Source organism: Xiphophorus hellerii, chromosome 23 (assembly GCF_003331165.1).
Source record: "Xiphophorus hellerii strain 12219 chromosome 23, Xiphophorus_hellerii-4.1, whole genome shotgun sequence".
Taxonomy (NCBI): Eukaryota; Metazoa; Chordata; class Actinopteri; order Cyprinodontiformes; family Poeciliidae; genus Xiphophorus; species Xiphophorus hellerii.
Window position 1 is genome coordinate 26,300,077 of NC_045694.1, and position 18,425 is coordinate 26,318,501.

Sequence of the window (18,425 nt, forward strand, 5' to 3'; positions counted from 1 at the left end):
CTTTTGTGACATAAAGAGAGCTTTTCTTTTGAAAAATGAAGTTCTTACATCTGCTGTTCTGACTTTTTTCTAGTTAAAGTTGAGAAAATAATTATAGCAGCCGTATAACAGCACTCTTTTTCTGTAATTGAATCTAAGCATAAACCCAGTTGTTCTGTTAAGTCCTCAGAGGTATTTCAGGGAACATTAGAGAACAAACGGCATCATGAAGACCAAGGAACAGAGCAGACAGCCCAGGGAGAAAGTTTGTGGAGAGGTTTAAAGCAAGTTTATGTTTATAAAACAATATCTCACAGAGCTTGGTTCAGTCCATCATCCTGAAATGGAAAGATTATGTCAGTATTGCAAACCTACCAAGTAGTAGTCATTCACCTAAAATAGCATGTTGGGCAAGGGAAGCATTAACCAGAGACGGCTTAGGTGGGAGACTTTATTCACCTACAGCTGATAATCATGCGACTTTCACTGATATTATTCCATATTGCATGTTTTCCTATTGTCCTGCGGTCCCAGTCTTGAGCTAAATGTCCGTGTCTCGATGCACAGAGCTGGTAGAGGCATACCCCAAAAGACTCGCAGCTGCAATAGCAGTGAAAGGTGTTTCTGCAAGGTCTTAACTCAGAGGAGTTGGATAGAAATGAATACCACACAGCTGTCAGATTTTTCTTGTTAGAAATTTGGAAACCTATGTATCATTTTATTTCCTCTATTTTAGTACCAAAAAAACCGAACACAGAACACATTATTTTTAGCTGCAACACAACAAAATGTGAAAAACTCAAAGGGGCATGAATAATCTAGTTAGCCACTGTGGAGGGATACAAAAAGGGAAGCACATTGGAGGTTTTCCTTTGGTGTCTTTAGTATGCAGATCTTATATTACCAATCATTTCACCTGGCAGCTCCATAAATTAATTTTGACAGCTAATTACTTCCTTATAGAAAGTATTTAGAGAGTCATCCTGGTGGGTCTTTGGGTTTACAGTGGCTGTAAACCCAATATCACAATATTGTTGTGATATTAGTGGCAACACTTGACCCGATAGACGTTCACTGTGGTTGCCTACATTTTTAATTTTCCCACCAAAACCATGTGGTATTAGCCACTTGTCATTGTTTTCCGTTTGTTGGCTATGAAATACGTATTTAAAAAATATATAAAAATGGCGTAATCATCTCGATGTTGGTGAGTGCACTAAAGCAACGCGTAGTGTTCATCGTACCTTTTGTTTTTGCTGCATGTTAGAAAGAAACTCAGTGAGCCACGCAGCAGAACCAAAAGAGCTACACACAAACATTTGTGTTTGGACTGACTGTGGGCAGCACTGTGAATGTAATGAGGTCAGACAGGTTGAATGTGGTCAACTGGTGGCGAACACTTCAACCCACGAAGAGAAACTACAATGATGTTTAGTAAAACTAGAATAGATAGATAGATAGATAGAGGATTAAGGAGATTAAGTCTTTTTAGAGCAAAACACGATTTTCTCAAACACCATATTTAGGCTGTAATTTGCTGTAACATTGCATTGTGTCAAATTTGCTGCTTCTGGATTTTATCCTGTTTGTCTCATTTGTTAAACTCTCTGGGAATCCAGGATAATCCCCATCCACTGCATCACCTGACAGCCAGTAACATCTAACTGCAGCGTACTCCCCACAGTGCCCTGCTTAAAGGCACTATAAACTCGTTGTTTTTATTGGTATAATAAATATTAAGTGGAAAATTCCTGAACAGTTACACAGGAGATGGTCTTTTATCGTCTGTTTTTCATCTGGGAATGACATGATTCCCTTTTGGAGTTACCCTCATTAGACCAAGTATTGTTGCATTTCCAGGAATCGCACTTCATAACTATGCAGTAGTGTGACTTACATCAGCAACATCTGTTTTGAACCGTGGGGTCATCTCGTAATGTAGTGGCTTATTATAAGGAACGGGTTCATTCGTTCAACTGGATCTACGTCCTCCATTCAGCTCAAATTAAAATTACACACCAGTTTTATTGGTGAAACCTGATCTAGATTCAGAATCAATGTGTCTTGAGAGTACAGTGCCCTGTGGTGCTGCTGGCCACCTGGTTACACACTCAACCCTTCAGTCTAACAAACTGTGTTCTGCACATCATGCTGACCTCATTATGACTTCTAGCATCTTAGTTACTACATCGTACATCACAACTGGGTTAAAGGCAGTGAAAGTCCATGCAAATGTCCAAATAGTATGTGAATGAATGGTATTTACACATATTAGAGCCTGCTTGGTGTCCAATGGATTCCTTGTTGCACATACAGATATTGAGATGTCTGATTGGAAATGAATATATTGAGCAGTTAGGTATTACTAGATATTTTAAATTCACAATCAATATTCCAGCCCTGTTCAGTCAGCATACAACCATTACTGTCTCACTTTGGTTCTACACAATACACCAACCTGAACATTTTAAAAAATGCTAACACTTTTAATAGAAATCATGTACTGTGATGATGACTAGAAGATTTGAAAACTAGTTTAGCAAAACAGTTAATGGTGAAATATTTACCATTTTGAACAAATGAAACACAGAACTGGTTTGTGACTTTAGGGGAGCTGTGACCACTGGACCCCCATATGGATGTTATATTTTGGACAAAGTTGAAAACATGTTGAATTAGAGCTTCTTTAAATCCATCCATAGTGTTAGTTTTGTTAGACTCTGGATCACTTTGACCCTTTTTCTCAATAATTGGTACCCTGATATTGTCAGTGTACAATATCATTTATTTCTCTCTCTACTTTCATTTTCTACCCGTACCAGTCACATAACTGTGTGCTTAAACAATGGCATAGGAGTTTATTTTTTGTTATTGTTGATAACAAAATTGACCCAGAAATTATTGCGGTCAATGACAATATTGTTGTTTCAAGAACAATTTCAAATACTATATTGGTAATGGCCTATTAATGCGAGTTTGCTCTCTCAAAGACTAATAAAGTTTCATTTTTATAAAGGACACTTAACCCTGGAACTGAAATATATTTTAAATATTCAAAATAAACACAACAACCAAAAACAATAAATGAAATGGAAGTGAAAACCACACACACAGCAGAAACCATGAGTAAAATGTGTTGTGATGTCTCTGTGAGCAAATTTCTCTTTCAAAAAATATTAATCACAAGAATGGAGATTATCAACTGATTTTAATTTATCATGTGATTAATTGATTAATTGCTTGTTGTTTGTGAGTATTTCCATAAATATTGGAGGTAAATCATCAGACCCTGCGTAAAACTTTACTTAATTCTGGGTTATTATCTGAAATTTTTGCATTACGATGTATTTCTCTTCATTTTGGTTCTAATCACCTTCTGGCTTGACAGATTATGACCCCTAATGGGATATTATTTATTGGAGTCACATAACCACACACAGCTACAGAAGACTGTATATAGATTATAGAAAATTACTTTAGATGGGAGATTAATCACAGCAGGTGTGAGATGTCCACCTGGTCGTTATGGTACAAAATGACCGAAACACGTTTTTCTTTCATGCACTATAAACAATAAGACTGTCTTATGTTTTGTCCACATCAAAATGACCAATCTTATTTTACTTTAGTCTAAATATTTGAACACTTACATCTTTTTGTGAAAAGAGGGAAATTTGCTCCTCAATGTTTTTTTTAAAATTGCTTTGTAATGGCCGTCGTGCCTAAATCGACATTAGATTAAATAAACTCTGAAACTCTTCCAGATGAGCTCTGAGATTTCCCCCCCGAGCTGCTCTGGTTTCCAAAAGCTTCCAGTTTCATTACTTCTGTAGCGTTGCCTTTCTGCTGCTGCCTGTAGAGACCAGTCATGCTCATCAGCGGGGGATTCTCAGCGGACTGCGGCACGCCATCTCACAGATCAATAAATTAGAGCACGGTGTGTGTGTGTGTGGGTGTGTGTGTGTGTGTGTGTATCTGGCTCTATTCTTGGAGTGGTGTGTGTACCTCTTTCTCTTTGTGTGTGTTTCTGTTTCAGGAAAAACTAAACTGATGGCAGTTTGGCCCTTTGTGCTGCAGCGGGTTTTATGTGTTGTGCTGGTGTGCTGTCCGCATGATTGGCAGGTGGTCTGATTCCAATTAAAGGAAATTGATAAGGCTTTAGAGCCTTGGCGTTTGACTGACAAAAGTAGAAGGCGCAAAGTCCTTCCTGTCTGGCACACAAAGATGCAGCCACACACACACGCCCACCCACACACACTCCCTCTCGCCATCTCTGGCTGCATTTTCTACTTCCGTCCATGCGGGATGCCTGCGCACATCTGCGCTCTCTCTCTCATTTCTGCATCCAGATTCGTACTTCCTCTCACTTCCACAGCCTTTCTCTCTCTTTTTGCTTTTGTTTTTTTTTCTCCACCCCGTTGGATAAGTCCCATTTAGCTCAATCAGAGCTAAATGGGAGGCTGAGATGGAGATGAGAGAAAGCGGAGTTAGGCTGTGTGAGATAGCAGCCAACCTAATGTGAAACAGATGAAGAGGGCAGAGTGGGAGGAAAACAGGACGCAGGAGACTCAAAGAGGGGGAGAGAGACAGAGACGGAGAATTCCCACTTACCGTGTCTGGTTTCATAACCGGTTCACTGTTTCCATTTATGGCGACGTGTCACTGCTCCACTTGCGCATATCTGGGAGTCCATTTGACTGCATGTTAATATTCCTCTTTGAGAAGCAGCAGAAATGGATGCAAGTTGCTGATGTTTGGGTAGAAGTGGTTCATATTAGAGCCGGGCGATACGACTTGAAGTTTTATTGCGATATTTTGCTGCTCTATTGTGATAACAACAAAAGTGAGGACAAGTACTATTTATTACATCTTTTTTAGGTAACTGTGTATCACAGCAACTATAGCTTCCCAAACACAAACACTGCTGTTGAAAAACATTCCCATTTGGGATGTGCTTCTTTAAGACACCAGCCACATGAAAAAGTGTGATTTATATCGCTGTAAATTTATTGCCATTCATTGATGCTTTCATTGAACAAACAGTGGAGAAAATAGTAAATCTGTCAAACCCAACAAGAAGGACAGTTTTGGTGGAGGTTTAAACATCCTTAATTGGAGTTTATCGTGACTACAATCAATCAAAATCCTAGGAATTTATCACGATAAATGATAAGCGATACGATAAATGCCCAGCTCTGGTTCACATGCAGTGAAGTCAAGTTGGGGACATCTTTTGAACACTGAGTACCTGAGGTTGGGATTATGCTGAGCTCATCCTAATGCAGCTTTTGAAGACAGTCAGAAGATACTAATCCATGAATGATTTAGTGCCAGAGACACTTTTAGACTCATTACGCTGAGAGGAACTTTTCTCACTGTGTGAAAATGCAGTTAGTAACGGCAAAAACGAGTGACGCTTCTGCAGATGGCGTCCACTAAAAGCATCTGGTTGCAAAATAGATAAATAAATAAATAAATAAAAGGAGGAGGCTAATCGCTGGTTATGGATTCAGGAAGAATTTGTTTGAGCAATCTGCCAGAGTGTCCTTTGAGATCAGAGCAGCATCAGTTTGAGAGAGGGGGATTAGAGGACTCATTAGCAAGACATAAAAGCTCGTAAGTGTGATATCTTTATTCTGTATCTCATCTGTGTTTTTTCATCGGCGTGACGCTTGAGAAAGCAAAACGTTCCACTCTTAACCGGGAGCTCGAAACGAGGGGACCGATTTGTTAAATTATTCCAGGCTTCTGCATAATTTGCATCGTCACTTTGCAACTCTGATGAAACATTTAGGGGGGGAGGAAGCCTTGGCAACCTCGCATTCAAAGCGTTCGCAGGATCAGAGAAGCGAAACCGGTTCACATCCGAGCCCCTGCGTATCCCGCCGCTGCATGTTTTGGACTCAGAAATGCTAGAAATGCTCCTGAGAGGCCGCAGCGATTTGTTGGCAGATTGGGAGAGTTTGTTCCAGACGTACCAGATCCCTACCTGCGTCTGCATGCAGCCAGAAAAAAAGGCTCGGAGTGGCAGTAAATATTTTACTGCAGTTCTGCTCAGACTCCCTCGTTGCAGATGAGTCAGCAGAGATGAGAGAGGATCAGGCAGATAGAGTTGCTTCGCGGCTCTACTTCAGCCTGTCAGCGGACTGTTGTAATTACAAACACACTGTTCAGTCAAAGTTCAGACTGGATGTTCTTCGTCTTTACCGTCACAGAAATAAAAAAACATCCAAAAGAAGTTTGAACTTCACTTTTATCTTCACAACATATTGTTTATTTCTAGCTAAATACCAAAAACAATATCAAACCTGGGAGAAATTGATCCGATACAGATGCAAAATCTAGATCAGGTATCTGTGACAGTTATTTAGATCTGCAGAGTCTAATTCTATGTTTTAAACTGAAGAAATTAACCCTTTATGACCTAAGTTTCAAATCTCCGCCTGGATATTTTTGCTTATTTTAATTGTACGCAGTTCTTTAAATGTCCTGTGAGTAAATATTTCTGCCCATTTATCCGTAAGGACTGGTACTTTCAATCTCTACCAAGTTATTTTAGCAATATACTGTCTATTAAAAGAGTGCCCATCAGAGTTATCAAATAAATTTGTAATTTAGTATATTTATGGCTGTGTGTTAAACAAAAAAAGAAACGTTTGAAGTTGATTCAGCTGTTTTTCTGTATCAGATCGGTATCGGGTGATACTAAACCTCAGATATCTGTATCGGAAATGAAAAAAGTGAATCGGTGCATCCGTAAATTTTAACAATCATCCCAGTGTTACCAGCTTAGCAACTTTGTTGCTATATTTATCAACTTTTCAGACAAAAAAAACGATACCTTCCAAAATTGGATGTAGAAGGTCAGACCTTTTAAAAATCAGTGATTGGCCAGAAAACTGCAGTCGGATCACCTCTGGTTAAATGTTAACTGCAAGGTTTCAGACAACAATTTAGGACATTAGCTCCCATTAAAAAAAAAAAAGGCAATTGTGTGAGACACATTTTAATGTTTCTGCCAAAGTCCAGCCTTAAATCCAGTCTGTTACAGAAGATGCAAGTCGATGTTCACAGACGCTCTCCATCGTGTCTGACGGGAGCTTGAGTTGTTTTTCAAAGAAGAATGGGAAACGTTCAGTGTCTGAATGTACAAAGATGCCTCAAAAGACTTTCATCTGCGACTGCAGGGAAATGTTGTTCTACAAAGTATTGCCTGAAGGGTTTTGAATATAAATGGATTCTGCTTTTGACAGGTTTTTTATTTGTCAAAGAAAATGTGAAAAGCATTTTTAGTTTTCCCTCCACTTCACAATAATCCACTACTTTATGTTGGTCTGTTATATAAAAATCTCAACAATATTTAGGTGCATTTTATGCAGAAATAATTCTCTAAACGGGTTAAACTGCTGTGATCATAATGGAGCTAAATTGGAGCCATAAAGTTTGTTCAAGATAAAAAAAAAAACAACTTTAATCTGAAAAGTAGTTTTGAAAAAAAAAAAATAATTTTCATGTTCTTTTTTTAGTTTCAAAACATTTTTTTTAAGTTTTACATTTTTATTTAAAACCACTTAATTGTTTTGTTTCAAACCTTTTTTCAGTTTCAAATCTTTATTTTCAGTTTTTATTTGTTCATTTTCAAAACTATTTCATTTTCAAATAGTTTTTTTTTCAGCTTCAGATCTTAACTTTTCACTTTCAAATATTTTGTCCAGTTTCAAAACTTTCTTTTTCTTGTGAAAAACTTAATGGCTTTTTTTTTCTTTTTTAGCTCCATGGATCACCTCTGAACGCTCCGAAGAGTCACATGTAGTTTATCTTCAGTCTTTCTCTTCAGTGCAGTTAGCGTCTCTCTCCTCTCTTTCCTCTTTTGCTCCAGCTGCTTCCCTGGCTGCTGATTTGCAGTGCTGGTATTTATCTGCAGCCAGAGTGGACTGCTGCGCCGCTCTGAAAAGGCCACCATGACCCAGGAGGGGCAGGCTCTGCCCTCTCCCACCCCACCTGAGAACACGTCGGAGCCCGACACGACCGCAACCACGACCGACCCACCTGCGGAAACGCACAGCGAGGCAGTGGAGGACAGGCCAGAGGCCGTGGAGAGGGACAGTACAGAGGAGAGGCGACAAGAAGAGGAGAGCATAGGAAGAGAGGAGGAGGAGGCACAAAGTGAGGGAGAGGGGAGGGCAGAGGGAAAAGATGAGGGAGAGGAAGAGGAGTTAAATAAGGAGGAGGAAGGTTCAACTGAAGAACAGCATCATCGGAGCAAAAGAGGAGAAGACGAAAAAGGGGACAATGAAGACATGCAGCTATCTGCAGAGACAGAGGGAACTAAACCTCAACCGACTGAACGGTGAGTGAATGAAACCATGCGTGTTTTATAAATAATGTAGATTGGTGTTAAATGTTTAGAGTTTATTAGCAAGTACTTGTAATGTGGGGATGTAATGAAGTATTTAAAGGGCCAGTATCGTGTAAAACCAACTTTTTTGAGCTTTGCATCATCTTATAAGGTTATTGCCTAATCTAAAACGTACCTGGAGTGTTGCATGCTTGAGAAATCATTTATTCTCCATGGCAACCATTCAGCTGTGCAAAACACCTGGTTGGACCTAGCCTCGCCTTTGAGGCGGTTTCCAAACTGAGCTTCCACCTCACAGAGCAGCTCCTCCACTCAACTCCTTCAGACTAGCCAGCAGCAATTAGCAAACACCTGATGGAGCGGCGCATCTGCCGAGCTCATTATAGGAGCAACTTCTTAAAAACTTTGTTAAAGTGTTCATAGGGGAGCCATGTTGTCTTGACTCCCTGATGGTGGAGTTTCAGAGAGATAAGCAGCTTCTTAAAGAAACAGAAGCCCAATTTCAAGGTGCTAAATTACAAAGTGAAATTTCTGTTTATAGTCATGTTTGATATATATATATACTGTATATATATAGGAGTTTTTATAACAACTGGAGGTAACATATTTACTTGATTGTGCTGTAAAACGGCATTATGTGCCTGGGAAACACATTACTCTGCCTCTTTAATGTTGCTGTTTCCTCAGAAAGCCTCTTGTGACTGATCTTTTTATTGGAAATATTTTTTCTTCAAGAGGTGTTCTCTATGTGTTTTCCTCACACATTACTAGCCTGAAGTGCGTCACTCACTGTTTCTAACAGAAAATCTCCAACCAATTGAGCTCAGAAAACAATATAAAAAAAACTGACTCATCTTAAAACCACTTGTCTTGTTGTCTTGAAAAGACAATAAAGATTAGGAAGCTGTGGATGAAAGAAAGTGAAATATGAATTATACTTGAGGTTTTTGTTGAATAAATTGGAAATAAACAAGATAGCACACCAACGGCAAAACAGAGTTGAGATGTGTTTGCATTTTGCCAAATCCACATTAAATTCATTTTCTCCCCCCAAAACTCTAATTTTTTGGGATAAGACCTGAAGTTAATTATTCCATAATCAAAAAAGAACTGTAATTTTATCTTTCATAAAACAAATTATATTCCCAATTCATGAACAACACAGTAGAATATTATTATTTTAAATTACAGCAGTGGCCGCTCAGATGTTAATTCAGACGGATGACATCACTGTCATGAATGATAAGGATTTCATGTAAAAAGAATCCTTAATTCCTGAAACTAATCTGCTTTCAAAAAGTTCCTACCAATTCCAGTCAGACCAAAACTGCCCACTTTTCCACAATTTCTGTCACAGCAAGAACAGATGTGATGGTTGCCACTGGACTCCCTCCACCTTTCAAATGAATGAATATTCTTAATGGAGCAAATGGAGCAAAAATGGAGTGTCAGAATAAAAGAGGTCATCTCAAGATATTTTCTGATTTTCTTTTTACAGGCTTGAAAACGGTACGAGCGGGAACGATGACGGGGACAGGCTCGGCGAGGAGGACGGCGGAGAAGAGAGGGAGGGACGTACCAACCTGGATACTTTCAGCTCCAACTTTGAGATGACTGTAGAGCAGGCCGACACAGAGGAGGAGGACGAGGACGAAGGAGCCCAGGGAGACGAAGAGGAAACGGAAAACCAGGACACCTTCAGCTCGGCGTTCGAGCAAATCGTGGAGCAGGTTGATGCGCACGACGACGAAGAAGAAGAAGAAGAAGAGAGAGAGTTGGAGAAGGAAGATAAGGAGAAAAACAAGGTGGTGGACAACAAAGATGGCTTCAGCTCCACGTTCGAGCGCATTGTGGAGTCCGCTCTGCTGAGGGGCGGCACGTGCTACAGCAGCCTCGACTCCCTGGACGTGCTGTCGCTCACGGACGAGACGGACAGCTGCGTTAGCTTCGAGGCGCCGCTGACCCCGCTCATCCAGCAGAGGTCCCTGCTGCAGGGGCCCGAGCCCCTGGAGCTGGAGCTGGCCACTGTTCAGGAGCAGGAAGGGGCCGAGCCTGGAGCCGACGGCCTCGATGGCGACGACACGGCTGGCCAGAGCGCGGCACGTGCAGGTGGAGCAGGCGGCGCTGCGGGGGGGAGTCCGTTAAGGATGACCATACCAGGCAGCAGGTCGGAGTTCACGCTGAGCCAGCCCGGACGCTGGGCTATTCCCAATGGATACCACTCAGACTCCCAGGGAGCCGGGGAGCGCACTGGAGCCATGGTCAGCTCTGTCAGGTAAGGACGAGGCAGGTTTCACTCTGTAGCTTTTACAAATGTGAAGGTAGAAGGATAAAGGTTCCCGGTTATATTCAAGAGTTTAAATTTGGCTGCTGCAAACCAGGGCTGGGCAATAAATCTATAATAGTATTTATATATAACATGATAGATGCTCATAATACATATCAATGTATTATCAGCCTGGCAGGCCACCAGGCTTAACTTGCTCCCCCAGAAGAGCGTCTGGTGAAACGGTTTTAAGCACAATGGCAGCATAGTATGGTCAGCATGTGAACATATAGGAGACTGAGGTCAGAGGTCATTTTTTATATGCAGGAACTCTAACCACTGACTGTCTTTACAGAGCTAAACACTAACAATAACAGTAAAAGTGACAAGTCATGGATAAAGGGTAAAAAAATTGCACACACTTTAATTAGGATGAAACAACTGAAGTGCTAAAAAATATATTTTAATTATATTTTTTTTATGTTTGCCTTTTCTAAAGCTTTATGATTGAAATTCATCTCTGTTCCTGGTTCTAGCTGATGTTTTTTTAAAGTTTGGTCCCAGTCAGTAGAGCTGCATCAGAATGTAGAGGCAAACTCCCAATTTCTGCTTTTTGACCAGCAGATTTGAACTGATTCCAATTTCCTCTTGAAGAACTATAATATATGAAGATAAAAAACAGAGAATGATTGTTCCAGCTCTCCTGCCAGGAGTGGTTATTAATTATATATATTAGGAGCAGCTGTGGTGTCACGCTGCATGTTCAAAGAGGAGTCACTGTAACACAGGGTTTCACTGTCTCATACCAAAGAGGAAACCTTTTAAATGGTCTGTAGTATCTTTTATTAGCAGTTAGCACAGTTAGCGTGACCAGCTTTAATAACTGTAGATTCTTATATTAATTCAGAGATTTCCAAACCCAACCCAGTATCAATTGATACTGAATGTAGTCTTTTCCGTCTCTTAGAGATGTGGTGTGTTTACTGATCAGTGAAAGATAGGATATAGGAATCTCCAACTGGTTGAGCTGAAAAAAACAGTTCTCAGTCACCAGTAATTAATAAAAATAAAATGTGTTGTGGGAGTTAGTGGTTATGTTTGTTTGAGTTGTGTCAAAAGGATCAGCAGGCTACATGTATTAATCAGAGATGTAGAAAAGTCTCTAGTACTCTAATAATCTCCTAACTATGGAAATTTGAGTTGTGTTTTCTGTCTTGTGAGTGTAAAAGTGTTGATAATGTTTTATTTTTCTACTTTTTCACAAAAAGAACAATCTTAAGACCATAAAAAATGATTGTAATGCCCTTCTTTTCTGTTAATGTGATATATGTTTCATTTTTATCAAACAAAATCTGCGCAGCAGACTGGCAAAAGTGTAATTAACGTGTTGTAACCTTGACTCAACCAGCAGGTGGCATTAGTAAAGTGAAACCCTGCAAGTGGGTGCTTAGAGAGAGAGAAACGTGTGGGTTGAAGGTGGATATGTGCTCTTCTTTTCTTTTCTTTATTTTAAAAAGCAACTAACCTTTCAGTACAGACAGATCAATCTCACTTTTCTTCAGGCAGCTCTTGGAAAAAAGAGCTGCTGAAAGCAGTTCTCTTTTCAGTAAACAAGGAAAATGTAGGTCGACTTCACACATCTTAATGTCTTTAGTCTTTTTTCTTCTTTGTATATTCACGGCTGTGCTTTCCTTTGGCAAGTAAGAGCTATATATTGGCTCAATTGTGAAAGACTTTAATGTGAAAGTAGCTTTCTAAAGAAGGGCTTTTTGCATTTGAAAAGAGAGAAGTTGGTGACCAGCTCATCTTTTTACTGTCTATTTAACCACTTATTATATTTGCAAAAATGGTAAGTGGTACTAAATCGATGAAGATGTCCTGTATGTAAGTTTAGGATCTGCAGAGATATGGTCAAAAATCAAACTGTACTTTCTGAAACCAAAGGTGCTACAATTGCAGGGAGTCTAAAACACTAATCTAAGAATCTGCTGAACCAACATGGAAGCCATAAGCATGCCGGAGGAAACTCCATAATGCAACGAAAGGCGATGACAACATGAAGCACTCGACAAGGAGCAGCAGAGAGAGTAAAAGTCAGAGTCAGAATGTTAAGTAATGAAGACCAGCTGTACAGGAACACACAGAAAGAGCGAATCAAAAACAAACTACATGAAACCAAGGCAGATTAGCCAAATAGAAAAGGGTTATGGTTAGGAATCGGAGGAAAATGGTAGCTAAAAGCACAATGCAAAAGTCTCTAAACCACAATGTTCTCGTATGGTGGAGGATCCTTACAGAGAGAAAATCTTTTGAACTGGTTTAACGATTTTCCTCTGCGATCGTAAACTCATCCACTCTGAGCATCATATGCAAAATCCCCATGGGACTGTGGGAATACAGCAGCAGCTTACATTACTTCCTTACGTATAATTACCTTAATAGCCCTAAAAGACTCGAGGAAGACGGCGTAGAGCCACCAGGGGCGGGGGTGGCTGTGTGGGGCAGGGAGGGAGGCCGTAACCAGAACCATATGGGGAAAACCTTGCTGCTTCACTGCGACTTAAGGCCGTAGGTCTTCCTGGCTGGCATTTCCACCGCCTCTGAAGTCTGTTTTCCTGCACTGCACGGCTCCTGCAGTTCCAAACGGACCACAACGCCAAACAGTCCCTCCGACATGATCTGCTCAGCAAACCGTGGGGATTCGCCCGGCGGCTCTGGCCGACTCCAGGCCTCTAGACGGCGGCTCTTCTCTGCTCCCGGGCTCTCGTCTCCTTGTCGATCCAGTCCGCAGACGTTGTTCTTTAAGGACGGCCTGGCTTCCTGACCACCAGCGCCAGCCTCAATGAGCTATTGTTTGTGTCATGACATCATCGTCTTCAGCCTCCCCTCTGCCTGGCGGGGTCTCGGAGCGAATGTGAGCGATTATTGCTCTGCGTTGGCCATGCTTTGCCAGATTTTGTGCACTTAAATGTGGAGTGGATACATCTGTTTGGCAGTGTTAAAGGGAGAATATTAAAGACTCAACAGCATCCTTTTTCACATTGATCCCGGTTCTGCTTTGGTCCTGTTATAGGATTAAATGGGGAGCATTAGCAGTTTTTGAGTAAGTCAGGTTTAGTGTTGTTGGTAGTATTTATTAAAAATTTGTCTCTAAGCCTTGTCGCAATAAGCCGTTAGTCAATTAATTAACAGTATAATCAATTAAATTGAGCTTGATGGTTTTCATTGTGATGATTAGTATTTTTTGAAGCCTAATGTTTTGTTTACAGAGACTTCGTTATCCATTTTATTCATGGTTTCGGTTGCATGTGGTTTTTATTTCTGTTACATTGTCATGTTTTATTTATTTTGGGTTTTATAAAATATCCTCCAGTTCCAGAGTTAAGTGTTATGTAGAAAAGTTTATTGGCCTTTGAGAAGAAAAACTTGCATTATTACGCCATTATCAATATATTTCTTGAAAATGGTCTCAAAACACCAATATTATCGTTTATTGCAATAATTACTGGAACAATTTATCATCCAGTAAAATGTATTATCATGACAGCACTTTGTGTCTCGTTAATGGAGATCTGCAATGCACTGACCTCGTTATGAACTCCAAAATAAGGGTGGAAATCTGTTACGATCTCACGATTGGATTCCCGTTTTTAGGACCACGATTCGATTCAATTCTTTCATAAATGCTTGTTTATTGTCATAAAATATAGCCTATGTTCTCCATCCACATAGTTTTTTGTATTTAAAAGGATATTCTTTAGTTGGACTTTCTTGTAAATGGGCATTATAAGACGTCAGTGATGTTTATTTTAAACGTATGACTTGCACTGTTACAACATTTTGAGCTTCCTTTTCTGTCACCCTGCTGTTGCTGACAGTCTCACCTTCCATTCATTTCTCCTCTTGAGATAAAATGGCGTGACAAGGCTCATCTAAAATCACCTACACTCCCCCCCTCGGCCACAAACACACCATCCTCCACTGTTTATCGCATCCCACTGTTTTCCATTTTCCCTCTCAGTGTTTTTCTTCTGCTCCTTCTGATCCTTCTTTCCTCTCCTCCGTTCTTTCCAGTGGCTAGCCATTGGTTGCACATCTCGGCTCCCGGAGCGTCACGGGCAGCTCGTCTTTTTCACCGCAGGACAGAGCGGCTGTGCAGCAATAGATACAGTGTTTTTCAAAGATATGTGTAGCCTTGAGCTTTTTCACATTTTATCATGTTGAGCCGCAAACATCAACGTGTTGTGTTGGGATTTTATGCGATAGATCAGCAAACAGTAGTGAGTAGTTGTAAAGTGGAAAAGAGTGAAAGTGGTGATAAGTTTGCATTTTATTTTGTTATCAACCTGCACAAAACCTCTAGCAGGTTTTCTTCCTGGACTGTCCTGTATATTGCTTCCCATCACCCACAGGATGATGCTCCCACCGCCATGCGCCACAGTGGGAATGTGACAGCATCAATAGTTTTTCACCACAAAAAGCGCTTTGTGTGTAAAGTCTCGCCTGATCAGGACACCTTCATATCCTGTGAGCCCACATAATTTGAGGGAAACTCCAAACATGACTTTTCAGGAGCTACTTCTCAGGTAAACGGTGGTAAAACCTTTTCTTAAAGGGTAAATAGAGGAGTCATATTGTGACGACTTCCTGAAGGCGGAGTTTCAGAAAGAGCAGGAGCTTCTTAAAGAGACAGAGACCCAATTTCATGTTGTTAAATTATAAAGGGAGATTTATTTTAAGTCATATTTGATTTAAACAGTATTTTTTATAACAACTGAAGTTAGCATAATTATGTGATTGTGCTACAAAATGGCACTATGTGCCTGGACAATACATAATACTGCCTTTTCAATGTCTGTATGTGACATTAATTACTTTTACTAGGATTGATTTAATAATTTTGCTTTCTCCTAAATAGTGTCGATTAATATGACTGTATATACGACCATGCTAAGAAATGTTTTAAAAATTCAATTACAGGAATAAAGTAATAAAATTACAACTTGGTTCTCATAATAGTTTTACTTTGCAGTCTTAATGTTATGACCATTCTCATAATTGTATTTTTTTATTTTTTGTTTTGTCTCAGTATGGTCCTAATACTCCATCATAGATTAATAAATGGTGCAGAGTTTTTTGTGGTTTTTTTTTTAATCCCTAGAGAAGGGAAAACAGCCTGTAAAACTAGCAGATCTGAAAGGCTGTCCTCGTCAGCCGCCGTGACAAACAAACACCAGCCATTGTTCTGGCCGGTGGCCACATACAGAAACACAAAAACACGGGTCGTGAATGAATTTGCCATTTCCTTGAGGAGACATGCAGCTCTGGATGTGGATATTTGACATTTGGTAGAACGTGCGATGACGCCGACTGAATATCAATCACACAACAGCTGAAGTGTGTGTTTGCAAGAAATCATTAGCATGCAGCGTGAAGCAGTTGGAACAGCATATGTGACTGATGAAGCTGCAGAAACTGTTAGGGAAGGATGATACTTTAGTTTTTTTTTTTTATATAAATGCGCCTCCACTGAATGCCTTCAGGATTCTAACCTGGTTGCAGTTTGGCTTCTTATTTGTACCAATTATATGAAACTTTGCTGCTGACATTAGTCACAGCAATTTACACTCCGAGATGAACTACGGCTCACACGATCACATTAAACACTAAACTTTTCAGGTGTTACTATTAGCACACACACAGACAGATGCGTCTCCCCACGTTTCTCGGGTTTGTTCCCGGTCGGTTATTTGCGTGCATGCGTTGCGTTGCGTTGCTGCATGCGTTCCTCCCCGCTGCCTTCCGAGGCCCTGCAGATCAGAGCGCCAGGCAAAGCAGATGAAAGCCAGGCGCAGTTGTTTCCATATCAGAGGAGCAGCTCTGGCGTGTGGACTAATCTCTTTCATGTACGTGGAGTGAGAAACGCACATCGGCATAAAAGACTCACGGGCCGGCAGCAGCGCTTACGTAAACAAGGGCTGCGCTTAATTCGCTCACATCCCGAAGCTTCCTCAACGACACACATAGGAAGTGTCTCTCTCCCTCTCTCTCTCTCTTTCATGGCATTACTTAGGAAATAAAAACCTCAGCATGGTTCTATAGCTGAGCTGAAACATCCTGCAGATGATCTTTTCCTGGCTCTCACACAGGCAGCTATATAGACACACACGCACACATACAAAGACACAAAAAGATGACTACACACTTTCTTTTTTTCTTTTTTTTTTTGTTCCAAAAACATGCAGCAGCACAAAATTTCCTTCCAGCCACTTCCCGCAACGCACACAGTAAGGGACTCATTTCAACGCTGGCAGATTTAGCTGTCTCTATTTATAGCTCGACTCCGTGTTTAATGACACATCCCACATTCTTACTGTAGCAACGACTGGTTTGGCTGGCTGAGGTTCTTCCCACCGCAGCCCGGGACGCTGTTCACTGTAAAAGCGTGGCTGTTTTGGTTTGTTTGGTTTGTTTTGTTTTCCCAGAGGTTAATCTCTGCGAGTCAGACGAGGCTGCCGTTCAGCGTTTCACCCAACACAATCCCACACCTGAGCATAATTGGTCTCACTCAGCCAAAAGAGGTCACCATTGTTCATTGTTTGCAGCTAAGTGGTGATGTTGTGTTGCTGTGTCTGTAAAGGGAGACTGACAGAGCGAGACGGAAAATAGATCAACACTATGGTGAAAAACCAGGTTTGCAGGTAAATGGTAGAGCTTTCTTTCATTGTGAAAGTGAAACGTTTTTGTTGTTTTGAGTTTCATGGCAGATACCAGAAAAAGCTTAGCACTTGGCACTGAGGATTCTTATTATTGTCTGTGATGCAGAATTGATGTTAAAATCCTCTAATTAACAGCTTCTGTTCTTAGAGAAATTTGCTTTTCTTTAATTAGGGATTCACTGATCCACTTTTTCACTTCTGATACTGATATCTAAAGTTTAGTATGGCCCTATACCGATCCAATACAGGACAACAGAGCTGAACTGACTTTAAATGTTTCTTTTTTTAAAAAAAACAGGGACATAGGTGAACTGAATTACAAATGTATTTGCTAACTCTGTCCCAGTAGAGCACACTTAAACACATCAATAGTTTTACAAGCTTGATCAAACATGTAAAAATAACAAAACTTTCATTCTTCTGTCGGTGCAATCAGGAATTCTAATGTAAAGTAAAATAAGTAACAAAGCATAGAATTAGACTGGATAGAACCGCCCTCATTGTATGATGCTCAGTCTACAATTTTTTTCAACATCGGGCCCAATTCAGATATTAATATCAAATTGGTTTGTCTCTTATTTTTAAAAAATTGAACAAGAGTGCTTAAACTTTGATTCAGTTCATTTCTGTATTCCTCTAATTCAAGTGTAAGTGTGTAAAAGCGAAGCTACAACAATTTCTGTTAATTATGAGAACAAAGTTATAATATTAATGGAAGAAAGACACAATGTTACCAGAAAGCTTGGATAATTGTTTTTCTCTATTTTTTGTGTTGGAGTTCTCATAAAATTGCTTCTTCATTCTCCTAATATTATGACTGTACTCTTGCAACATTGCGACTCTTTTCTCATAATTTAAGAAAGACTCTTTATAATTCTTCGTAGAGTTACAGCTTTTGTTTATTTTGTCCAAATAAACAAAAGCTGTAAAACACGCTTGTCAAACAAGATGCCAGCCCTGCGTGCATTGACGCCAGTCTGAGCTACGGAAACCCGAAGAGACCAAAAATCCTGATATGTTTTTTTTTTTCTCCTTCCGAAATTAAATCCTCAAAAACCAAAAATTTGATTTATCACCCAAGCCTAATTCCTGTCCTCCATAC

At 40.2% G+C, this 18,425-nt stretch overlaps 1 protein-coding gene across 3 annotated transcripts in view; it reads left to right on the forward strand.

Moving 5' to 3' along the window:
• The window catches only part of psd2 (pleckstrin and Sec7 domain containing 2), a 43,807-nt gene that overhangs the window by 5,288 nt on the left and 20,094 nt on the right, over window positions 1–18,425 (forward strand). The window contains exons 2-3 of one of the 3 annotated variants that reach the window (XM_032554766.1): window positions 7,751–8,329; window positions 9,837–10,613. In XM_032554766.1, the coding sequence (XP_032410657.1) occupies window positions 7,941–8,329; window positions 9,837–10,613 (1,166 nt within the window). In that variant the 5' untranslated portion in view covers window positions 7,751–7,940. Of the gene's footprint in view, window positions 1–7,750; window positions 8,330–9,836; window positions 10,614–18,425 lie in introns of those variants that run through there. The other 2 variants (XM_032554767.1, XM_032554768.1) reach the window with 2 other exon arrangements.